Source organism: Amblyomma maculatum, chromosome 4, assembly GCF_055883805.1.
Source record: "Amblyomma maculatum isolate TAMU_Amacu chromosome 4, ASM5588380v1, whole genome shotgun sequence".
NCBI classification, from domain to species: Eukaryota; Metazoa; Arthropoda; class Arachnida; order Ixodida; family Ixodidae; genus Amblyomma; species Amblyomma maculatum.
Window position 1 is genome coordinate 125,219,260 of NC_139347.1, and position 26,028 is coordinate 125,245,287.

At 49.8% G+C, this 26,028-nt stretch overlaps 1 protein-coding gene across 2 annotated transcripts in view; it reads left to right on the top strand.

Annotated features, from left to right (window-relative positions):
* LOC146192317 (transient receptor potential cation channel subfamily M member-like 2) overlaps window positions 1–26,028 on the top strand; it is a 164,602-nt gene that overhangs the window by 64,738 nt on the left and 73,836 nt on the right. The window contains exons 4-9 of one of the 2 annotated variants that reach the window (XM_084602439.1): window positions 2,247–2,415; window positions 4,081–4,288; window positions 9,127–9,371; window positions 9,529–9,656; window positions 10,459–10,650; window positions 17,914–18,242. In XM_084602439.1, the coding sequence (XP_084458565.1) occupies window positions 2,247–2,415; window positions 4,081–4,288; window positions 9,127–9,371; window positions 9,529–9,656; window positions 10,459–10,650; window positions 17,914–18,242 (1,271 nt within the window). Of the gene's footprint in view, window positions 1–2,243; window positions 2,416–4,080; window positions 4,289–9,126; window positions 9,372–9,528; window positions 9,657–10,458; window positions 10,651–17,913; window positions 18,243–26,028 lie in introns of both variants that reach the window. The other variant, XM_084602438.1, reaches the window with a different exon arrangement.

The following is a 26,028-nucleotide window of genomic DNA, read 5'->3' on the forward strand; positions in this document are numbered from 1 at the left end:
TTTTTCCACAGTGATGACGGGATTCTTACCGCATCACGGGCGACGTCGTTCTGTCATTGGGCCCATTTATGCTAATGATGTTGAGCACAAAACTTTGTCAAGTATTTTGCAAATATGCTTGGAACTATATAGCTCAGGCTCTTGTTCTACTCAAATCTATCCACAATTACAAAAATGCGTCAAACTGAATCATTTTTACACATGATGTCCAGGAAGATTGTAAAGAGATGGCTGGAATGTCGATAATTAGAAAAACTGTATAATAGGCTTTCCATCGGTTAAGCAGCCGTGAGATGCTATATTGAAATTGTATTATCAACGTTTCACTAAAAATCAAGCGTAAGATATAGGGCAAAATCTTAGTGAAACATTTTGTTGTGTTGTTTTTACTGTATGCTCTGTTGCGTTGAATTTATTAGCGAAGCTATTATCAGCGCCCCTGGCTTCCATACATACTCCGTTGCCTCCATACTTGTCCCGTTCATTGTAGCTATTTGTAAAGAATAAATAATATTTTTTTTTTTCACGTAAATTCTTGGGCAAGAGGGGATATGCCTCCACTGTACATCCATTACTATTAGGATAGATTAATTTGAGTCCTGGCTGAAAGATCCGCTATTAGATCCTCGCGACCGCAATTCCGCGGTGATCTCATTTCGCTATGTGCTTGGTGAAGAAGATAACTGAGATGGTTTTTCGCGTCCCACAGTATCCCTGGTACGTACAGTTCGTCAAGGGCAACGGGCGTGCCAGTAAACTCGAATTGTATGGGTGAGCAGTGCGCCCGCTTTGGTTGACTGCGTTCTCTTACCCTCCCCGCAGTGAACTCTCACGCAACGAAACAAAGCCGAGGGTCCTTGATATGCACGTTCCGTGTCGGCGATTTCGCAACTCTGATTTGCGTGCCGCCACTGCAGCCTTCGGTGGTAACGCCTGGCTCGGCCGATGTAACGTGCCGCAGGTGTCTGGGTATGTTCTCAGGAATGAGCCGCATGTCTTCGGGTAGCCTGTCGGGGATAAACCGATACGGTGCGTGAGAGTGCGTACGTTGTCTTTCGAGGTCGCTATTCAGAAAAGCACAGGTAATCTTTCGTTGCTGTTTCTGAGGCGACGTGTAAACCTCGGACTTACGCAGTCTGCCGTGGCGTAAAACCGGTGTACGCTGAATGGCTTTCAAGGAGGTTTCATAGCTTGAAAAATCCCTATACTTCATTTCGAATCAGTCGCCTTGATCGCTGGCGCTGCTTAGGTACTGTCAAATTAATTTTTCTTGCATTTCGTTGGAAGAATAGCTGCCTCCAGTTTTACGCTCGCGGAACGGGAGAGCTGTTAGAAGAACTAACAAGGGAAGCGTTAGCTGCTGATGGCTCCGCTTGTAGGTTTAGAACGATAGTTCTATTCCCCCAAGTACAAACCAAGGGACCGCTTGGTTCCGTACCCGGGTGTCCTTGAAGCTGAGCCAATTAAGGTCAAACCGTGATTATCTTACCAAATGACAAGTTTCGTCCGGCGTGTTATGCTATGGAAAGCTGGTGCATGAGCACATGGCTTACTCGCTTGATCATACTAGTGACCCCTCACCTTAAAAGGGGATTGATTCTCAATAACTTCAGAGCTCATGGGATAGACGCATGTATACTTCAGCTGAACACATGGTATTAGCAAAACCAAGCGAAACAGAGTCGTTGCTCGTCAGACTTGTTTTAAGCATTGCCGATTTTGGTGCATGGCATGTTCATGCAATGCCTGGGACTTTTATTAAGTACCGTTCTTGCGGTTCCGTTTGCGAGCCCGCATATTTAGCGGGCAAGCAAGTTGACGATAGACGGGGGCGCGAAATCCTGTGCAGGATCACTAAATCTCAGAAACGAGTTTAAAAGTACAGTGAGGATACTTGCGTAACTTCACCCGTTTTTTTCTTTATTTTTTCGAGCAAGAATTGATTCATTGGCTCTGTCGGATTTGTTGATGTTTTTCCGGTAACGAAAGGCGCACATTTGTTGCCGAAAATAAATGTTTTAAAACTTTCCCGACACTTGAATCGAAGTCTTTGTTGACAGCCTGGACCCCTTGTGTGTCGCACTCCACCGGCGCCGAAGCTTTCCTTGGTCAGATGGACTGTGGTTAAAAAACTGAAGGTGTGGACAGAATGGGGGACCCGGCTCTTCAAGAACTGTGTATGTGAACAGTTGTAGACCAGCCCTCACGATATGCGTCGTCTCGTCCCTTTCCTTCGAGAACAGCAGGCCGACGTCCAGATCGAGAATGAGGGCAACCGTGCCGACGAGGGCAAGTTCGAGCTCAACCCGGACCATTCCAATTACGTGCTCGTGCGAGACGAGACGGTCAACAGGACGGGTCTCAACCACTTCGTGCTTCGTCTCGAACAACGGCTCATCAACCTCTCCGACCACGGTGAGACAACAAAAAATAAATTGGCAGTCGTCGTCGAGAGTATGCGTTAGCATGAAATGCATGGCTGGGGAGGCGCGACGCATCATATCCCAGCTTACGCATGGTGACACCCGCGCCTCCAATCACACGCACCTTTCTTAGCTGGACAGTGTTCTCTGCTTTTTATTTGCGGTGGGGAAAAAGCATTTGAAGCAAGCCCGAGAAATGTGAGAAAGACAAGTGATTGCGATTTTACGCTAATGTATTGTGCTGGAAACAGGTGGGATTATAGAGGAGAAAGCGTTAGCGTTCATCGCCTCGAAGTGAGCGGCCGGCACCCCTAAATACTTGAGTGCGCCGGAACATCGGGCCGGTGCATTGAAAGGTCATGCCGCGATCGGCGATAGGTGATGAACAGCCCAGCGCCAATGCAATCAGATTCCACTTTTCTTAAGCTATCACATAGAAAAAAATAAAAATGAAAGGGAAATCAGTGAACGGCGCAGAAGAGCGCTCCCTAACTTCGGCAGGTTAAATGCGCATGTTTTTCACGCATACGCGCGCGCGGGCGCACGCGCGCAGGCACACACACACACACACACACACACACACACACACACACACACACACACACACACACACACACACACACACACACACACACACACACACACACACACACACACACACACACACACACACACACACACACACACACACACACACACACACACACACACACACACACACACACACACACACACACACACACACACACACACACACACACACACACGCACGCACGCACACACACACGCACGCACGCACGCACGCACGCACGCACGCACGCACGCACGCACGCACGCACGCACGCACGCACGCACGCACGCACGCACGCACGCACGCACGCACGCACGCAAACTCGCGGGAAGATGGTTCTCCCTCTTCAACTCGATGGCGTGGACGATAACTGCAAGGGGCACCTCCCGGAGATCGTTGGACTCCACTAGGCAGTCTTCGGTGTCTGCAGGGCGCAGGTCCTACGTGACTAACTCGAGTGTACACTGGTTCGAACAGATCTCACCAGTGTCTGCGGATAAGAACAGGAGCGTACGCAGATTCTGCTTCCTCAGAGCAGTCGCTTCGACCCCTGCTCTGACGGTCACGCGATGCGCGGCCGCCGGAGCGAATCCTTGAATCCCGCCAATGGAACATGCGTGTTAGGCGGGCGGGGTGAGACTGTCATCGAATTGCGATGTCGCTGGGCTGTTTTCGCGGGATGCTCCGCGTGTGCTGCCTAATTTGTCGCTTGGTACACTCTGCTTGGAAAATTTATTTTTCTCTCATTTATACTTCGTACTAATGCCTTCAGATGCCAACTGTTATATCTGTAAAAATAAGCACAGGGGCGTGACTCGTGAGCCTACCGGCATGCGTGGGAGTTGTGACATGCGGCCGCACCTGACTGACTTTACTTGCTTTGTTGTGTGCGTACATCCCCCCCCCCCCCCTTGCCACTAGGTATAAATTCTGCATTTTATTTTCATATTAAACTCTTAGTAGCGAATACGTGCTTGCGGTGTTTGTTTCTTCTGTCTATGTTTTCGCCGCCACTGCCATGCAGTGATGACCATGCAGTGCCAATATGCTAACTGCTCAACTGTCTGCATTACTTGACATCCGCAGGACCGACCTCCTCCTCCGGTGGCGGCGACAAGGACAACGCGGGTGGCGGCGCCGAACTCCCGCTCATCGCGCTGCTGGTTTCCGGGGGCGACGGCTGCGCCCGTCTCGTGCTCGAACATCTCAAGCGCCATCTGCCCGTGGTGGTGTTCGAGGGCAGTGGAGGTCTGGCCGACCTGCTCGCCTTCGCCTACCGGGAGGTCCAGCGAAGGTAACCGCCTGCTTTGGCACAAATCCCAGATGATGTCTCTAAATACGGTGCCTTCTTTCACTGTCGCGATGCCGGAAGTGTGACGACTCTTTATCAATACCCCTTCACGCACATGCATAAGCACTCCTGCTCAATATCGCGATTCCGAAGTCAGATTTTTAGTATGAAATCAAGAATCAGGAGGTTCGGAGTCTAGCGAAATTGTGTGACACATATACTTTCGCAGTAAACGGAAAAAATTAAAGAGCACTGCAGAATCTGCATTGGAGTAATGCGAAAGCACGGATGCTGCTGTTGGTTATTTCTGGTTGCTTCTAGTTGCTTAATTCACTACTTTAAAATTGTGTGCCAATCCTTTAATAAATAATAAATCCCTTCCTATGTCCCTTTTTCGGCTTTACTTCCGGTTGCGTGACGTCACATCATCTACCTCACATTAATTTACTTCTTGTTTACCCATTTTAGTTTTTAGCCCCTTCAAATTGCGCGCCAATTTCTTCCTACGCCCTTTTTTTTTTCGGCTCTACTTCCGGTTGCATGACGTCACATCCCTGACGTCATATCCACTACGGCACCCCTTTCTCTCTTTCCGCTTTCACTCCTACTTTCCTTCCTCCCCTTACGCGTTGTTCAGGCGTCCACAGAACAAGCGTGGCAGATACTGTGCCTTTCCTTTTCTGTGAAGCTGTTATTCTAATTAATTACCTAGTTAACTTATTGGCCTAATTAATTTTTCAGCAACAGCATTATGTCACCTTATATCGATTGACGCTAATCAATAACCTCTACCACTTCTCAATTACTCACAACTGCTGCGGACACGATTTTGCGGACACATTCTGCTGACACGTTCTCCGGACATGGCCTGAGGACACGGCCTACGGACACGGCCTGCGGACACGCTCTGCGGACGTGGTCTGCGGACAGAAATCTGTGAACATAGCGAAGTAATGCGCTCGCATTAAAAGACGTCGAATAATCCAGGAACGTCTTCTGAGGAGGGAGTTGGGAACGTCGCAGCTATATCGCCGGAGCCGATGTCCGTGCGTTCAGATTGTAACATCGGTCGCCTCGGCAAACCTTGGTTGGTTGGTTGCACAACTTTTATTTCCATCGGAAATGGGCGTCCTCTTCAGCGTTCTTTGGGTGAGGATTTTGGCTGCCTCCGGCGATATCCTCCCCTTTCCAATATTTTGGATGGCAGTTTTGCTGTCGCTAATTATGAACTTGGCTTCCGTTCGTACGTAAGCTAGCGCTATCGCAACTTCCTCCGCAGTCTCTATGTTGCGGCTCTGGTGGCCGCCGCGGATACCGGCGCCCCTCGGCCATCGACTACCGAGGCTACCGCTGCACCTGTTCTGCCACTTGCTGCATCAACATAGACTACTTCCTTCGCTCCCGTGTTCTTGAACCGTCGCTCTAGAGCTTCGGCTCGTTTGGCCTTTCTTTCGACAATAAATTCTGGATGCATGTTTCTAGGGAAGGGATGGGAGGGGGGGGGGGGGGGGGGGGACTGCCAAGGCGTTCCTGCTTTCCCTACTAATTGGGACTTTTTTTTGAACTCCTCTGCCTGGTTTGAGGCCTACTTTTGCAAAGATCACCCTGCCCGTCTCGGTCGTGCTTAGTATCTCTAACTGGGAGACTCGCACTGTCTCCGCCATTCTGCCGCCATTCTGCCCACGTGTTATGCACCCCGAGTTCGAGCAGTCGTTCGCTCGAGGTACCCATGGGCAGTCCCAGTGCCTTCTTAACGCATCTTCGAATCAGGCAGTCTAATTTCTCTTTTTCTCCGGGCTTGAGGTCCAGGTAGGGCGTGGCGTAACTGATTCTGCTTATTACGTACGCCTGGAGTAGTTTTAGTAAATATCTCTCCTTGAGGCCTCTTGCTTTAGTGGCGACCCTCCTCAAGAGTCCGAAGTTTTGCATCGCGTAGCTTTCTAATTTCTTCAGGACCTCTCCATTATGGCAGTGAGATTGGATGACCATCCCTAGAATCCTGATCTGATCTACTTTTGGCACCGGTTAGCCTTCTACCTGAATATGAAACTCCCCGCTATTCTTGGAGCGGAGGTACTTTGGGTTATATACGAACAACTCAGATTCATACGTAATTCTAATTCACGCTCGCGTGTCCTTCCTGATGACGAAAGTAGCACGACGCAGGAAACTCCGGAAGCGTGCAGATGGCAGTCACGCAACTGCACCACGCTGTTACACACGTCTCTGCAGCCGTAGATGTGCTATGAACGTCTATCGCAGTGTAAAGCATGAGGCAGACGTAGTCTTTTTGTTCATTTATTTTATTAGGAAAGGGGATGAATTCTTCGCACTGTACCTGCGCTACTCGTTCTTGTGGAAGGAATGGGCTCTGCCGTAGTCACACACTCGAAAACTCACCGCTGTCTTGCAGGAAAAGCGGCAGATGGCGATGCCTTGCTCTACAGGGAGGTAACCAAAGGCGTCTTGACGCAGCACATTTTTCACAAACTTCCGTCTTTACGGTGGACAGAGGCGCGAGATCCCCTTTACAGTTACCGCCGTCCCTCTAATTAGGCTTGCGGACACAGTGAAAAGCGGAGCTGGTCAACCAGCGAAGCACGTGTGTCGGTGTGTGAATGAGGAATAAGTTCACAAGAGACACATTTGCTGTAAACAAGTGCATATTTATATAGTGTAGTTAGAATGGCATTGCATGAAAATAACCAGACCATTACAAAAGCTACAACGACAAGATCGGTATAAAAGTCAACTCAGTAAAATACACAATTAAATCACGACAACGAACAAATGCAATAAGGCTATAATGTCTTGTGAAAAATAGGTATTCAAAATAGGTAGGAGCGAAGAGTTACACACAAAATGCAGCGAACAAAATGCTAAATGAAGTCAATGTTTAAACAAAGGCGAAGCATTCATCAGTTCACAGCCAGTCTGTGGCAGAATGTTCTCTCACAGCTTTGAAGTTCCGATAATGTTCCGTAGTCGGAGAGTCGATCGGCAGTGACGGCGTACAAGGTAGTTGATCGTGGGCTCGAAAAGCTTAGCTTTACCGAAGCGGTTTGCTGTCGAGTGATACCCGAAAGACTTAACAATCTCCCCAGAACACACTGGCGCCTGGCGCGATGGGGCCTGTCCCTTATTCCTTCGGTCGCTTGCGCCGCGTGCCTCCTGTCGATGGCGCGGCCGGCCGGGCATTGCCCTGGAGAACCATGTCAGAGCATCATCAGGGGAGCGGAGGGATGCCGCTGTATCTTCTGCGCTATAAGAGGCAGCTTGTGACAACATTGATGAATGGTTGTAGGAAAGGCTGCAACTAGTGTACATGCTTGTGTCAGTGTCTCCTTTTAGCGGTAGCACCACAGTATGTGTAGGCATAGACATTTGGAACTCGGACATCCTTTGCTGTTCGGGCTTATAGGATGAAGTCTGGGTGAAGCTTACGTATCGTCAATCTCCGCTTGGTGGCCACTGTTCGCCGTTGGATTTTCCTAGAAAGACGTATCCCCAACGGCAGCGGGCTGCGACATACTTTGAGCGAAGTAAGCGAGACGCGTCTTTGCGCCTGCCGAGATTGACAGGTCAATTTGCATGCCCCGAGAGGCACTCGGGAACGGCTTCCGCTATGTTTACCCCAGATACGGCCGTGTCAACGCAGCTACAGTATCTGCCACACACGGCTGATTGGGTGTCAAAGTGGCCCGATCGCGACAGGCTTTTTAATGAAGCAACAAAAACGTGGTGCGTCGGTTCACACCCTAGCACCATGTCTATGACGGTGGGCTTCCTGACGCTCTACTGGCCTTGCTAAGAGTCGGTCGTACAAGGCCTGCTCAGCAAACGCTGAATGCGGTCTTTTTACATGCCGTAATTTCGCAGCCAACGGCAGGTTACCTCGGGTACCGTGGTGACTTGGTACACTGGAGTTCATTGTGTTCAATGCACTGGTGAGCAAGAAGTGCGGATTGTGAACACGTCTGCAGGGAAATGCTTAGATACAATTAAGGTTACTCTATTAGGAACCAACTACATCAATTTGCTACGACGATCGTACACCTTGGGCTGACGGCGGTTGTTTGTATAAGGATTGGTTTCAAGAAGCATTATAACCACGTAATTGTCGAAATCGTTTTGTTTTGCATCTCGGAGTCTCGAAGGCGTCTTGAAAAGTAATGAAGTGTTAACTCTGATTCGAAGCGTTTTCACTGGTTATGACAGGTGATGACTACGCGTTGCTCTTTATTGTGGTAGGGCGGTGGAGGAATGGACAGCATTGCATAATTAGAATAAGGAGCAATACAGGCGGCACAAACGACAGGACGCACACAAGCGCTCATGTGGAAAATATATGGTATTCGATTGGATGCTAGAGCTGGCTATAAGCGCTCAAGAATTCGCGACACCCAGCTGGATGAGGCCGGCTTCGATGCATTCATGAGCATTTATAGCGAGCTCTATTCAAGCTGCACTCACCTGCTGCTTGTTGCGGTGGCCTCGGTCCAGCATCTCTATGGTCGCTTCGACGGCGGCCGGTGCGTTTAGTTCCACGGCGTACCTAAAGCGTCGGCAGTCGCATGCAGTCAGTACGGATTGAGGAGAATAGAAGGCAAACAAACATCGGCCCAATATTGGGAGAGTGTTGGCAACTTTCGGCTCTACATTGTACCAGTACATGTTCATCGTACAGTACATAGTTCCTAGTACATAATACTGTACCGAACACCCACCGATATTTGGCCCATGGTTTGCGCTGCATAGTGCGTGCTTATCCGGGTACAGCTGGTGTCGTTGAGGAATAAACTTTGATTTGATTTGCTCGCGCTCGTCGGCCGCTCATGCAGGAGTCCCGCCGTGTGGGACGCCGAGTTCGTGGAGGGCTTCCTGAAGCCCGAGCTGGCCTCCATGCTCTGCCTGCTGTACCCGGCCTACCGGGACAACGCCCTGGCGCGAAACCTGCTGCGAGACCGCATCGTCGAGTCTGCTCGGCTGGCGTGCCAGTCGCACTGCCTCACGCTGGTCGACATCCGCAGCCGCTCGTGCGACCTCACGCGTCTCGACGAGATCCTGCTCAACGCTTTCTTCCGCGGTGCGTGTCCTCGTCTCAGAATGTGCTTCCGCGCCACACTGCGAGAAGTTCAGGAGCCAATCATCCACGTGGCTCAAAGGCTTTCACAAATTGTGGCACACGTGCAATATGTAGCATGCACCCATGTGATATCTTTGGACTTCGTTTTACATTCCAGCGCAAAGGCCCGAGAGGATTTTTCGGTACAACCAAATGAAGAAGGACCTTCTTCTTACCATCGACTGGAACTGTCCTGATGTGGCCATGTCGCAGGTCTTCCTGAAAGACCCGTCGTGCAAGTTTCAGGTGAGAAACGAGTTCGGGCTCGTGTGTGCAGTGGGAGCAGCGAGCAGTCACTAGTGACTGATGGATATATGCGTGGCTTTGTGTGGGTAAAGATTTAGTGGTACGGAAAGTAGTAAGTAAAGATGTACCGCTGCTCTCCATAGGCCCTGCCTTCCGCGCACGAGTGAACAGGAAGGTTTAGTGCAGCGTAACGCCAGAAACCTCAACGCTCATCGAGGTCACGAGCCGCCATTGCGCATTGGCAGACGTTATACAGTTTGTTAAAACTCATTAATGTGCAGGTAAATCTCTCTTGTTGTCTCCACGGTGTCTCCTTGATGGGGCGGTCGAATGCGGAACCCATGAACGCGGGCCCCAGGCGGCCTCAATTTAGGCAGGTTCTTATTACGGCTTCTCTCGTATCCTGAGTCACTTTTGGGTCGATAAACCGTTTAGCCAAGCGAAAAGCTCTTTTGTAAGGGTCAGTTCTGTGTTGAAAATTTCCATTAAAATGAGTCCCATAATTTCACTTATATTCTATATGGAGTACATCGACAGCTTATGGAACATATGTGATATGGGACTCTATGTAGTCCGTATGATTATATGAAAATTATGTGAAACGCATATGGACACCATACGAAGAAGACTGCAAAATATGTGGGATTCCGTGTACTTTTTCACATATATTGGTTCTCTATGATCGGCTCGTATGAAAATTTTCAGCAGGGAAGCGCGCTGCTCCATCAGCGTCATTTACTCCATCTTGAATTAGTGCTTTCGCTTTCCCAATACATGGTGGCTATGACCGGCCCTGGTGCAGGTGGACCGGGACATCTTTGAGGAGGCCCTTTTGCGTCCAGACCGCGAGCAGTTTGTGCACATGTTCCTTGAGCGGGGGTTCCGCGTGCACAAGTACCTCACTCCTCGGCGGTTGAAGCAGCTCTTCAAGAAGGTCCAGGGCGAGCAGTTCTTCCGATCTGTCTGCTGGGAGGGCGCCTTGGGACGAAGCCCAGTGAGTTCCTCATTCTTTCCACTGCTTGCTTTGCGCTCGGCCAAACCACGCTGGCGTACCGGCATGTCTCGCTAATATTGCTACGAAGCGATATTGCTACCGACGTTAACCCCGCCGTGGTGGCGCAGTAGTTAGGGCGCACTCGTTAGAGCGCTCGAGTGGTGTACCAAAGGAGGCGCTGGATCGAATCCGGGAAGGTGTGGTCGCTTTTCGATAGAGGCGAAAAGCGAGGTACCCGTGTGCTCTGCGATGTCAGTGCACGTAAAAGAACCCCAGGTGGTCGAAATTTCTAGAACCCTTCACTAAGCCGTCTCTCGTAGCCTGAGTAGTGTTGGGAGGTTAAATCCCATTACCGAACATTATATCGAGGTTAAATAAAGGAGATTAGTGGTAGAAATGCCGTCACCTGTCTTTGCATAGCAAGAATTTTTAAACCACCTTCACTAACACCGAACATGCGGTGATTTAAACGTACGCTGTTACTATGAACTCGTACACTCGAACGCGCACGAATAAAAGAAAGAAAACATGTGGGGCTGTCCCGCTCTACACTCACTTTGTTCATTTCCAGTGGCCGCACACGCTTATGCGTGGTTGTAGGCCCGGCACAAACGTTTTTTGTAGCGAGAGCTATACTACGCTGCCCAATCGATTATTTCGCCGTGTTTGGGAAAGGCTACTAGTGCGCAAGCGCGAAAATTGGGGTGGAGCAACAGGTGGTTCTGAACAGGTGCGCTGCGCATGGTGTAAGAACTCGCGGCCGCCGCAACCGCGTACCGATAATCAGATAATCACCGCCTGGTCGTGGCTAATCCCCATTGTGAGTATGAGCCATTTTTAATAGGATAACAACAACAACATTACCAAAAACAACAACGACCCCGCTGCCGATGCAGCAGAGACGCCCGAACAAAGAGAAGAACGTCTTGCCAAGCGGAGACTCCAAGATGCAGAGCAGCAGAGACGCCCGAACAAAGAGAACGTCTTGCCAAGCGGAGACGCCAAGATGCAGAGCAGCAGAGACGCTCGAACAAAGAGAAGAACGTCTTGTCAAGCGGAGACGCCAAGATGCAGAGCATCAGAGACGCCCGAACAAAGAGAAGAACATCTTGCCAAGCGGAGACGCCAAGATGCAGAGCATCAGAGACGCCCGAACAAAGAGAAGAACATCTTGCCAAGCGGAGACGCCAAGATGCGAAGCACGCAGCAGCAAAGAGAGAATGAGCGTAAGAAGGCCAACGTTGAGGAAGGCGGAGAGCACCGGCGACGCCCGAACAGAGAGAGGAAAGCCTTGCCAGACGATGATGCCAGACTGCCTAGCGTAATAACGACGCATAAGCGCCGAGATGAGGCCTATGGAGGAGTTCAGTCAACGGCAACCAACAGAAGAGGATGTGAAGGTATGTCGTGTGACTGAAAACTCCATTCAGTTTCCGAAAGTGCATCTGCGACCCGGACATTCGAAGCAGACTTTGTGAACACTCCGTTTGGACACATGTGTAGTGTCTGAGAGAGACTGTTGCACCAAATGGACTTGACACCGGTGAGTAATCGGAAGTATGAGACTTTGCGTTCGGAGACTGTAACAAATCGAAATACCGTATAGAAAAAATTGAAACCGCTCCATGCTAGTTCACAGATCATCAGGCAGTCTTCGTCTGTGTCAAGCAAGATGAATAAAATGTGTGTATACCCAATGTCTCTCATTGCTTAACATATATGACCACAAGTAACTCATCCAGAGAAACATGCCTTTTTTTGCGTATATCTTAAGGTAGCCGAGCTAAGCAACTGCCATTTTATTCGATCTTTAACTACTGGCATTGCAAGTGCATGTTTTTTTTTTTTCGAATTGGTTACGCGGGGGCGTATCTAGTTTTCTGTGGAACGTTGAGTAGAAAACACTAATGGCATGTACAGTCTTTATCAGGGATCTGCAGCCCAAAGAGTTTTGCCCTGTATGCGAGACTTCTGGGAGAGCGAAGGGGAGGCGAGAGGAGAGCTCGTGCAGCCCGCTTAGCAGTAGCGGCAGGCGAAGTATTTCCACCAGTAGCGGCTCGTTCTTTCTTCAGAAAGAAATGACTGATGTCATCTTATATTGCTTTACTTTTACAGACCCTGAAGGCAACGCTGTGAGTGGCATGACCGACGCGTATCAACTATCATTCGCGGCAGCTTTCGCCTTCGTAGGCGGTCTTAAGTGCCTCAACAGTTTTTTTCACAAAGCGAAGGGAAGGCGAGAGAAGAGCGCGGAAGCGGTGAGCCAGGGGGAGAGAGAGAGAGAGAGAGAGAGAGAGAGAGAGAGAGAGAGAGAGAGAGAGAGAGAGAGAGGTGTCTAGGTCTAGGGCGTTTGTCGACGCCAGCTTCGATGAGACCCGCCCTCTGTCGGACGGGGTCGCCTCGAGTGTCCGACGAGCGAGGGGCGGAGAGCTCGTGGCTCTTCGTGTGCGTGTCATCTACACTATTTCTCTCGGATGTTCTGCACAGACTCAATGAAATGCCTTATTCACAGTGAAAGATCTTCGGAGCAGCAATAGTTTTCCTTTGTGTAAGTGATAGGACTCGTAAAAAACGCGCTGGAGACAGGACCTACTCGCGCTTATTCGGCAGGTAACGCGACCGAGAGCGCTCTGTTAGGTCTCATTTCGTATTGATAAGTCGCTTGCTATTTCTGCTGCATATTTAGGGATGAAATTAGGTGAAGGAATATATCGGCGCGTTGTCATAAATTATCGAGTACCGCTGCGTTCGAGTTGCGGCAGAGACAATGAAATAGGCTGGTTACAGTGTAATGATGTTTACAGTTAATTTGAATAGTGTACACCGCTGCACATATTTGTACGACTTTATTCTTGAAGCCATTTTCGTAAGTCTTGAGTGCAAAGTAAACATGAGACGAGTGGACGGGAGGCACGCCACTTCATGAAATGGTCAGTGCTCGAAGCGGTTGGTACATTCATTTAACGGCGCACGGAAAACGGAAAGATCTTTCTTAGCTCTAGAAGCTGCGATGAATTAATTTTATTCGCGCAACTTATTTATTATCAGCTTTCTTTGCCTGGCACATACATATTTTAGCAAAGCTCCATCACACCATAATATTCAATATGTTTGCATATCCTCCTTCGGGAAGTCGCTTACTTTTAATTGTCAAAACCGCGCGCCACTGGGTTTTTATGGCATTATTAACTAATCGATTGCGAGCACAGGAGGAACTTTAAAGCAAGACCTACTCGTCGGATGATTAGAACATTCCGTGAAATATGTTCACAACTGTGCTTTACAATATATTTCACATTTATTGTCCCACGCATTTAAAATTGACGTCCAAAACAGCGACTGTTACGTACGGCGGTGCTTGTAGAATGTCGTTTCAGTGACCATTTCAGGCTTGTAACGAAGCGCTTAGGCTTTATCAAGAATGGAATGTAGCATAGGTGAAGCGCTCAATTAATCGCTCTTCAGCTAGTTGCAACAGCACGTGCTCAAAAATGTCCAATCAACACGAGCACATCTTGCATGCCGAAACGGGTAATGTCGCGGACTTTGCGTGAAATAATATTCCCGAAATAATAACCTGCGAATTCGGCCGATGATGCGATTAATGAAAGAGCGGTGTTCCTATGATGTGGAGTCAACCGGGAAGAAAAGTCGCTTCGGGTCGGGGTACCACGGCATTAGCACATAAAAGCATGTTTCACTATAGGGCTTCCGTATAGGTTCATAGCGATATATATATATATATATATATATATATATATATATATATATCATTCGCCGTTGACTCGTTGTCATCTTATATATATATATATATATAAGATGACAACGAGTCAACGGGGAATTCCTCTGTTGAAAAAAATTAGTAGGGTTCCAAGTAAGGTTAAACCGAGTTAGACTTGCGAAAAAAGCACGTTTAAATCGTTTTAGTTGTTGGTTTTTTTTTTTCTCTTAGTTTAGATTTGGTTAGGCTCTAGAATGTACGCACATTAGGCGACGTGTTCGCTTTTATGGCGTATTCTCTCCCGTTCCAACTCAGCGCACCGGATGCGGGCTTCTTCGGCCGAGACAGTCGAAGGACCTGGCTGACTCGCCAGCGTGGCGTGATTTGACGTGGGTGCGCCCGTGCAGGCAACCACGGCGTGCAGCAAGATGTTATCTTAATTATTTTCTTGTCATTTTGGTCTTTATATTATTATCTCACTAATTATTACGGATTATTATCTTATTAGTATTTGTTAATAATTACCATCATCACTATCATTTTTACATACCATACTAATACTCGTAATCGGGCACCGTTCGTCCCCTGGCCAAGATCCTTGGAGGGCGGGTCGAGACTGTCTCTTCGCGCCACCACCAGCGAATACTACAATACTGCTCGCTTAGACCGCAAGCTCTACCCCGACCGTCATCCTAATCTCTCCGTTCGGGAGGCTCACGTCCTTCGGCAGATAGAGCTGAATAAGCGCTCATAACTGCCTGTACAAATTCCGTCGTGATCCATCATGCCGGAACTGCCCTTTCCCTTATGCGAACTTTTTCCACTGCCTATTTTCATGCCCGGTTGCACTGCAATCGAGATTCTTTCCCACCTCCTCCCATACTATCTGGACCTGGTTGGACTGGCTTGGGGCTGAGGGTGAAGAAGAACAGCGCTTGCTCGTCGAACAGGCCATCGACGTATAAGACGCCTAAGTGTTGCGCCTCAATAAAGTCTTGTACTACTACTACTACCACTACTACTAATAATATACTTTCATTAGTAATTGTTTTACTGGAAAGGAAAGGGCGGCATCTGTCACGCTCTGTATGGACTCTTGAATAATATAATACGAATTGGTTTGCAGGAAAGGAAAGCCTCAGTATCCGTGACGCAACACTGAAGGCCCTGTTCGACTTCGAGAAATAGTGCATTCGCCTAAAATTGATCAAATGCTGAAGCAAATTCGCAGTCAAGCTAGGCTCCGCCCTCTAGGTGGCAGTTTAGCGCTAATTTGCAGCTGTCCGATGGAGCGTATATGCATTCATATATCCCAATGGCTGCACCTTCATTCACGTTCTCGTTTCTAAGCAAGAGAGAACCATTTTGGACTTCACTACGGTAGGTAGACCGAGCCGTCGTGTATGCACAGTTTCCACCTAGAGGTCAAATTTCTGTGTTAAGCCTGGTAGTCGCTATGTGACTTTGGACATAGTCACCTAAGTCACCAAATGGCCCGTGACCTCTTAGGTCAAGGTCTCGTGAGGTGACGTCAGTGTGAAGCGGAAGCAGATGCCCGACACGTGTATAAAGAGGCCTCCGGGCTCTTGTCTAGGTTACAACACTGCACGAGACGGAGGACGAACACCCTGATACAGTAGCGCGTCGGAATGCGAAGAAGGCCCGTCGGAATGAGGCCCTGAAAAGACGGCATGCCGAAGAAACCGACGAAGAACGGGCTTCACGTTTGGAAAAACGCACAATGTGTTTAACCCAACCTTGACAATGAGCGTAGCCATCAGCTAATAGTTCCTGCCAAAGGTCACAGTGTATAGGAACAGGCAAAAGCCGACCAAAATAAACAAAAATCGTAACCGCGAACGTCGGCTATCCTGGCAGCGACGGATGCAGCGCCAACACGTCTCCCGGGAACACTTTGCGAAACGACCGACAGGCGGCCTTCAGTGGCGAGCACTAAACGGCATCACGAGGATGATCAAAACAATTCGTTCTTCGCATCGAACCCATTACCCTCAATCTTGAAAGCCGTTTCAGCGCGCTTCCGTGTTGTGTTTTGCGCGGTCGATGGCATTGTGGCAAGGCGAATGAGAACTGGAAGCAAAATATGGCGGCGCTGCTCTGTGCACCACTGAAAGTAAAAAACACTCTCCTCCGCGCGTCCGGCTTCCTCCTCGATTCTCCTCGCCCGCTTAATGGGTGCGCTGCGCGTGGATCGTTTTGAAGGCCAGGCGCGCTCGCCGGCCATACGCGTTGTCTGGCATGTTCTCGCCATTTTATCGCTTTTAGGTTGAAAACAACTGCAGTCTAGGGGTTCGGTACTTTTGGATATTGCCATAAGCCACCTATTTAATCGCGTGTTAAGGGAATTGCTCAAAAAGATCGCTGGCAACGTGGCGTACATCCGATTGACATCGCGGTGTATTCATTTTTTTTTTGCGTGAAAGTGAAGTATCTGTCACTATTGTCGGCTTTCATTACTCTCGGTGGCCATCCTATCAGTTCCCCTATAAGCTGGATCCCCTCTTTAAATTTTCCGCATTAAAACTCCGTCTGGTACTGGAACACGCTCGGTTCAACCGAAGCGCTGTCGCACCTACATTTGCGCAGGTGCTCCAATTTATCTGCATATAATGACATTGTCTGCGGCTCTCGGTTGCAGTATACTAAAGGATATAAATATCGAGGATTAGAACCCTGTAACGATTTTAAGTGCCGATCGAGGCGATCCCTGGGCTACCTTCAACGCTCCATGAAGCTCTGCCCTATCCGGCAGATGCAAAATGATTAGTTAGGCCCCATATGAGATATGGAGCCGCTGGTTGGAACGCAGACCAACAGTACCTTTCGAACAGCATTGTAACTAACAAAAATCGCACCGTTGGATTGATCTATTTCGATTATTCATCCTACACTGGTTTAACTGAGTTACAGAAGCGTGTCGGCTTACTTGCATTAACTAACCGCCGAAATTTAGCACGTGTAGCTCTCTTTCATCGACTATACTAATCACTCCCATCATGAACCTACACAACAAAACATTCCAGTTTTCACCTTGTCACAATAACAACAGGTGTCATACTGTTGCCCAAAAACAGGAACATTTGAGCAGTCTTTCTTCGACCGGACAGCAAACGATTGGAATGGCCTTTCCAACACCCCCGTGAATATCGAAGATTTGACTAAGTTCAAGGACCTGTTGAAATTTCTTGACGTACCTTAGTTACCAGCACCTCACTGCTGAAACATTTATGTATAGTACTTTGCTTTCAGTTTGCAACTTTTTATTGCTTAGAAATATGTTATCCAGCTTCTCATCCACTGTTCCGTGCCTGTTTATCATTTTCTGTTATTGTTCCCTGTAACCATTGTAGCAACTTGATTCTGCGAGCTGTTTGCCTATGCCAAGCTTGTCTTCGGACATAATATCGTCCATTTCGTGCTTTCGTTCTGAATACCCACCACTCATGTAATGCCTTTTACTGGGGTCTTTGAGACAACAAAAATAAACAACGAAAAATAGACGCCACCACCACTTTGCGCAGTTCTCCAAGCTGGGCAAGCACTTCGTGGACACGGAGCTGAACTGGCTGATCGAGTCGCTGGCGGGCCTCCGGGGATTCGTGGACAGCCAGGAGTTATCCATGAACGCGGCGGGAATCTACACGCTGGACCCCGGGGCTGCCGAGCGTAAGGCGCTGGCACTGCTGGCTCTCTGGTGCGCCTTCACGCAACGCACGGCGCTCGGAAAGCGGCTGTGGCAGTGCTGTGACCAGCCCATTCACCTCGCCCTCCTTGTGTCCATGACGTATGGCCGATTGGCCAACCTCGTCCACGAAGGCAACACCAAAAAGGACCTGTCCGACGCCTGCGAGTAAGTGCGTCCTTGAAAGGCGAAGTGATGTTAAATATTTCTACGGAGTTCTCAGCTCCATGCCGCTCGATATGAAAACACGCCTTTTTCTCCTTAACAGTCCACACAAAACAATGACGTTTAAGTAGTCCTATGTGTCTCCCTTCGCAATTATGTATTACGAGTCAAAACTGAAATTGAACACGCAACTGAACACGCAAAAGAAACCGAAGAACAAAAAAGATAACAGCAATTTGCGTGCCTTCACAAGTTCAAGAGAACAGTTCGAAGGCTTTTAAAGGTATGATCACCTTGGAGGGTAGATCGTTGGTAGTACGGAAGCACAAGAAGCTTTGCCCGCAGGTCACTTTTTTTTTTTTAAACTGCGCCCGCTTCAGACGTTGAAAAGATACGCGTCTACATCTGCCTCTATTGCTGGCACGCTAGACTCTGATTATGGAGTGGCTTCAGCTATCGTGTCGTCATTCCTCTTGCCTCATTGGTTGTCCCAGGAGACCATTTTAGGCCCTACAAGATGCAGATTCGTGCTGTAAAACTTTATTTAGCGAGGGAATTCTTCCAATGAATGTGGCTTTTGCCGTCTTGAGTGCTCTGTCGATCAGCTTGCGCTGTTCTTGACGTTTTCTAACACAACAGCAAATAAGAGCCTCTCGGCGCTCGTCGCGACAATAGCTAGACAGAGGGCTACTGGCAAAACGTAAACATGTCCATGACACTGCTGTCCTTGTCAATTTGGTAATTCGCCAGCGCGTTGTTGTGACAAGGCTATACCTACAGTTCTGTCAAACATGTTTTCATCTTGTCTGCGCATCTTTCGATCGCACATATCGCTTGTTGAGGCACTCAGTTGAGCAAAAATGTTCCCATGGAAGAAATGTTCCCATCCTTACCGCGGCGGCCGCTTTTCGATGGAGGCGAAAAGCAAGGTGCCCGTGTTCTGTGCGATGTCAGTGCACGTTAAAGAACCCCAGGTGGTAGAAATTTCCGAGTCCTCCACTACGGCGTCTCTCATAGTCTGAGTCCCTTTAGGACGTTAAACCCCATACACTAAATTAAAAACGTCCCTATTGAATTCTTGCACTGTGCAGAGCAAACGCCACTCACTGCATGCAGCGTACAAAAAAGTACGGTGAGGTGTTTTATAACGGCCATTTCTACCTCTCGCAGCGACCACCGGTGCCGGGTTTTCCCGCGTATTCCGCCTGTGAGGATAATTATGCCAATGCGACGTCGCTAGGATGGGGGCTTTCATTGGCTCGCCAAAGACCGCAGCGAAGAGGGCGTGGCTCTCGTCGGGTAGGAGGCAGCGGTGCGTCTAGCTCCGACTTTTTTACTGGCTCTCCATGACGGGATAGCAAGAAGAAAAAAATGGTTTTAACGTAGCTAGACCAAGCTGGGCGCGCAACAACCTTTGCATATAGATGGTTTGTTGATGGACACGACGACGTGCAATGAACAGCGCGAGAGCGCGTGGCAGTCTGGGCGTGGCATGGTCGGCTGCGGAGATAACTACAACGTTCCGTACTCGCTTCCCCCGAGAAATTACTGGTTTTGAGTCCCCTCCGCTCTGACGGTTTTAAACATGGAGTTCTTTTAGCTTCTCTTGTGCCTTCCTTGAACTCTCTCCACTCCGACGGTTTTAAAAATGGAGTTCTTTTAGCTCCTCTTGTGGCTTCCTTGAGGGGACGTCGAGCAAAAACTGAGAGCTGTCATGAGGGTACCGAAACCAGAATATCCGGACGCCAAATGAGATTTAACAAGATAATCTCGACATACAAATACTTGGTGCTGCCAGAAAGAATTACAAAAAGCATTCTTTCGCAGTTTAACGCGATAGCGATATAGGCCCCGTTCACCAGAAATCCGGCGTCGACTCGGGCATTTCCGTTGTAAGCAAAACATTACGAGCATGGCGCTGGCAACTGAAATTGCCGCGCGCTTACTGGGCAAAGGGTCAGCTGACGTTACGTATGGCAGGAGCTGCCAATTCGGGCCTTTCCTTGCATATATGGGAGGGTGATATCGTGATCAGCCTGCCAGGACGCTTGCATTCACGTCAGTGCTAGGCCATGCAGGCACGTTTATACGACTTGCTTAAAGCGGCACTTTCCATGCGGGCTGGTAGCCTAAACGCTGTTGCACCGTACCTTTCAAGGCGGAGCTTAAGGGGTCCCCATATTATTTCTCGGCTCTGACGATTGTGCTAGAGCTTCCGCGATAAACGATCACAACTAAGCCATATTCGCTTGGTGACGCATTGTTGTGCGGTGAGCGGGGCTGGTCTCTTGTTTTTGTTTTTCTATCTCGAGCTGGTGTATCAGTTGGCAGTGAAATGATGAAGGCTGTTTTTAGGCATCACTGTATTAGCTAGATGTATTTTTGTTTCGCGCTCTGATAGGTGATTTGGTATCAGAATCATGGGCTTGCCTTACTTTCCTTGAGTGTCCCTGAAAGTTTACTTGGAATATCAGCGCGCACTGGCTCCACCGTGCAGCTTCGATGTGGTCGGCCGCACTTCTGTCTTCAGTATAATTAATCATATGCTCTCACGTAGTCACCGTTAGTGCAACCTCCGGGCGCCTTTGCGAAATTGAAGCACGGAAGGTAAATGAGTTCCGAAGAATGCGCAGCGCGGGATACACTGGCTGTAAAGTTAGAGTGAAGTAAGAACTCTGTGTAATAAATCCACAGTAACCAGTATATTGTTACGTGACGGCAAGCGATGACAACAGGAGAACAGAGGACAGAGGAAAGATGCTCGATGGTCGTGAGATGACGTTTAATGAACCTGTGTGCGGGCCTTGCGCGCGCGCTCCTGCCCGCGCCACTGCCCGCGCCACTGCCCTCTTCTTCCTTCTTCGTCCGTAACAAATGTGTTTGTTAACGCGATAGCGTTATAGACCCCGTTGTCCCGAAAAGAGAAAAAATAGGTTTGTTGTCTTCCTTTTCCTTTTTCTGTTCTGTACATCAACTCTTCGAGGTGCCCGTCGACTTGGCGAGTGACGTGTAGTTAACAGGAGAGACGAAGACGGCGAAAGCGAAAGGATAGACAAAAACTTAACTTTAGGCTATAGTATAGATGGGTATTTACAGGAGAAGCGCTCATACTATTACAGCAAAGACACATGCTCACAACTACGCACAGCTCTACGAGCTGGCCCGCTAAACGGCACTTGAGTCCTGTTGTGTTTGAAGTTCTGTGTTTTCGTCCGATCTGTGATTGCGTGGCCGCGAGAATGAACACGGCCCCTGTCCGCGCCCAGCGGGACGCCTACCACGGCGGGCGTGGTAGGCGGGCGTGGTACACTTAAAAACAGATTAAGTGTCGCCCTGTTTCTGTTTTGTATGTGTACAGTATTAAATCGTTAGTTATGTGTACTAGTGCCTTGCGGTTTGGTATTTATGTTATTATTGTTAAGCGGGGATCCAGGCACTGGTAGCGGGCACTGGCAGCGAGCAGGACCGGAGCGGGGGTGGCTTAGCTTGCAGTCAGCTGGTCCGCAAAATCACTTCCTCTTTCTCGGAGATATGCCCACCTAATCTGAACTTCTTTACAATCTGGTCCCCGCAGAAAAGAGGAGCCATCCTGGCTACTCAAGGAGACGAAAGGAATGCGGGATCGTAGTAAGGCTTCAAACGGTCGACGTGAACAATCTCACGCCCACGGCGGCGAAGGTCGGTGGAAGCGGCTAGCGGTTCAACAAGGTAATTGACGGGAGAAGTCTGTTCGAGCACTAGGTAGGGTCCGTGGTACTTGGAAATAAACTTGTTGGTCAGACCGGCTGGTGTCGATGGGACCCAGTGCCACACGTGAGCACCGGGAGAAAATTGGTGGACAGAGTGGCTGCTGTCGCTGTGCGCTTGTTTCCGGGCTTGCTCGTTCGGAATGAGTGAGTGAGCCAGTTTGCGACATTATTCAGCGTGCCTGGCAGCTGCTGAAAGCGATGTATACTCTGAGGTATCAGGACGGTAGGGAAGGATGGTGTCGTGTGGAGACGAAGGTTCACACCCGTACAGCAGAAAAAATGGCGAGAATCCGGTAGTTGCTTGCACGGCGGTGTTGTAGGCGTAGGTTATAAATGGGAGAATCTTGTCCCAATCGGAGTGATCGGAGGCGATGTACTTGGACATCATGTCACCTAGTGTGCGATTGAAGCGCTCTGTCAGTCTGTTGGTTTGAGGGTGGTACGCGCTGGCTGTCCGATAGATGGTTTGACATTCGCGTAGGAGCGCTTCGACAACCTCGGATAGGAAAGATTTGCTTCGATCACTTAGAAGTTCACGGGGGGCACCGTGCCGCAGAATGAAATGAAGAAGAAGAAAGGACGCGATAGTGGGTCCGGTGGCATCCTGAAGTGCTGCTGTCTCCGCATAGCGAGTAAGGTGATCGACGGCCACGATTATCCAACGATTTCCTGCAGATGTGTACGGCAGAGGTCCATACAAATCGATGCCAACACGATCAAATGGTCGGTATGGGCACGGAAGGTGCTGTAGTGGAGCCGGCTGATGGAGAGGAGGAGGCTTGCGACGTTGGCAATCGACGCACGAACGCACATACTTACTGACGAAGGTATACATACCGCGCCAGTAAAAGCGCTGTCGCAACCGTTCATAAGTCTTAAATACACCCACATGGCCACACTGCGGATCGTTATGGTAAGATGCGCAGACATCACTTCGGAGGTGGCGAGGTACGACGAGCAGCCACTTACGGCCATCTGGCATATAGTTGCGTCGATAGAGAAGACGGTCACGAAGGGCGAAATGCTGCGCTTGATGACGAAGGGCGGGAGGAGCCGGTGAAAGTGACGAGTTCGTTAGAAGATCGATTAGTGATGTAAGCGATGGATCCTTGCGCTGTTCTGATGGCATGTCGTCGATGGACAAGGAAGACAAGGCGGAGCTGGAGCCAGGGGACAACGGAGCGTCAGGCGACACTGGCGAGCGAGATAAAGCGTCTGCGTCGGAGTGCTTACGCCCTGTACGATAGATGACTCGGATATCATACTCTTGTAGTCTAAGCGACCAGCGGGCGAGATGGCCGGTGGGGTCTTTTAGTGAAGACAACCAACATAAAGCGTGGTGGTCCGTAACAACATCAAATGCGCGCCCATACAAGTATGGCCGAAATTTCTGAAGCGCCCAAAGAATTGCCAAGCATTCCTTTTCTGTCACCGTGTAGTTGGTCTCGGCCTTGGTCAGCGTTCGACTTGCGTACGCCACAACGTATTCATCAACACCGGGTTTTCGTTGGGCAAGAACAGCGCCGAGGACGGCGTCGCTGGCATCGGTGTGCACTTCGGTAGGAGCAGCCGGATGGTTGGTTGGTTGGTTGGTTCACAGGAAGGGAAAGGCGCTGTATCTGTCACACTTGCTCTGTGGACACCTGAACCGCGCCGTAAGGGAAGGGAGGAAGGTGGGAGTGAAAGTGGAAAGAGAGAAAGGGGAGCCGTAGCGGAGGGCTACGAAGTAATTTCGACCACCTGGGGATCTTAACGTGCGCTGACATCGCACAGCACACGGACGCCACTTCGTTTCGCCTCCATCGAAACGCAGCCGCCGAGGTCGGGTTCGAACCCGGGAACTCCGGCACAGTAGCCGGGCGTCTTACCACTGCGCCACCCCGGCGGGGCACACAGCCGGATCAAAATGGCGCAATACGGGGGGGGGGGGGGGGGTGAGGTAAGTATCGTGCGCAATTTCGTAAAAGCAGTATCGCAAGCCGGCGACCAGGCAGAAAGATCTTTGTGGGCGCTGAGAAGTCGCGTCAGAGGAGCAATGATGGTCGCAAAGTTCCGAACGAAACGCCTAAAATAGGAGCATAAGCCTATGAAGCTGCGCAGTTGCTTGATAGGTGTTGGCTTCGGGAACTCAGCGACAGCGCGGAGTTTAGATGGATCAGGAAGGATGCCATCCTTGGACACTGAATGCCTTAAAATAGTAAGTTGGCGAGTGGCGAAATGGCACTTTTTCAGATTGAGCTGCAGACTAGCGTCGCTAAGACATTGCAAGACAGTTTCAAGGCGAGTTAGGTGGGTCGCGAAGTCGGGTAAAAATACGACGATGTCATCCAAGTAGCAGAGACATGTGTACCACTTCAAACCGCGGAGAATATTGTCCATCATGCGTTCAAAGGTGGCGGGCGCGTTACACAGGCCAAACGGCATGACGTTGAACTCATAGAGCCCGTCGGGAGTGACAAGAGCTGTCTTGGGGCGATCGTCTTCAGCCATTGGAACTTGCCAGTAGCCAGATCGTAAATCGATTGAAGAGAAAAATTCCGCTCCATGCAAAGTGTCCAGCGCGTCGTCTATGCGTGGCAGCGGATAGACGTCCTTTCGTGTGATCGCATTAAGTCGGCGGTAGTCCACACAGAATCGAATAGACCCGTCTTTCTTCTTGACTAAACCGACCGGGGACGCCTAAGGGCTACTGGAAGGCTTAACACCTCTACGGAGCATCTCATCGACTTGTTCATCAATAATGCGGCGCTCTGAGGCTGATACACGATAAGGACGTTGGCGTAACGGGGCGTGCGTACCAGTATAGATGTGGTGGGCAACAGTCGATGTCCGACCCAAGGATGGCTGCTGGATGTCGAAGGAAGTTAGGAATCGGTTCAGCAAGTCGAAGAGCTTGGCGCGTTGATCTGAAGCCAGAGCACTGTCGATGGCTTTGTCAAAGGCAGCAAGAGGCAATGGAGGAGACGAGGAACGAGGTGGGCTAAGGGCACTTATGCTGTTTGAGATTGTGTCGGCACAAGCGGAGAGAAGCGGCGGGACGGTAACAAAATTTTCTGATCGAACAGGGTCGGCATGCCCAATGCACTCGCCACATTGCAACATGAGTGGGTAGAACGAATCATTAGTAATGGCTAGTTCGGTGCGGCCGCTTCGTACACTCAGGACGGCGAAGGGCAAGGGAAGACAGCGTCGTGAGACGAAAAGGGAAGATGGGGTGAAGAGCACTGTACAGTCATGAAGAGGGGCACAGTTTATAGGCACAATAGCGGCAGATAAAGGCGGGATATCAGTAGCCTCCGCAACGTGGCATTTGGCTTCCCCAAGGACGTTAACAGTGGTCGGTGCGGTGCACAGCGGAGAAAGCTCTACTTCGGCACGAGCGCAATAAATTACGGCGCGATTGCGACACAAGAAGTCCCACCCTAAAATAATGTCATGAGAGCAGTCACGAAGAACGATAAAACTGATGACGTAGAGAAAGTTCTGAATGGTGACTCGAGCCGTGCGGGTACCGAGCGGTTTGATGTGTTCAGCAGTGGCGGTGCGCAAAGAAACCCCAGAATACGGCGGAACAACTTTTCGTAACAAGCGGCACAGTCTAACGTCAATAACCGACACAGCAGCACCAGTATCTACAAGCGCTAGAGTACAAACATTTTCAATGGTAACGTCTATTAAATTGTTCGGTGGCGAAGCAGGACTTTCACTGTTCGACGAAAGCGCAGTTCTTGCCTGCGGAACTGCGTCTAGTGGTTTTCCGGCATTGGCGAGGTAGAACAGCGGCGCATCGGCGACGGAGAGCGACGGCGCGGAGAGGTTGAGCGGTTGTCATGCGAGAAGTGGTCAAAGTGAGACGAGGGCTGAGGGGGCGCACGGAGAGGGGACGGCGGCTGCGCGTGGTTGACCGGGCTCTGATCGAAAGCGTACGGTGCCGGTCGACGGCGGCACAGGCGTGCAACATGGCCAGGGAGTCCACATGCAAAGCAAATCGGCCGATTGTCAGCTGTGCGCCAAGGGCGTAGAATAGGTGGCGCACGACG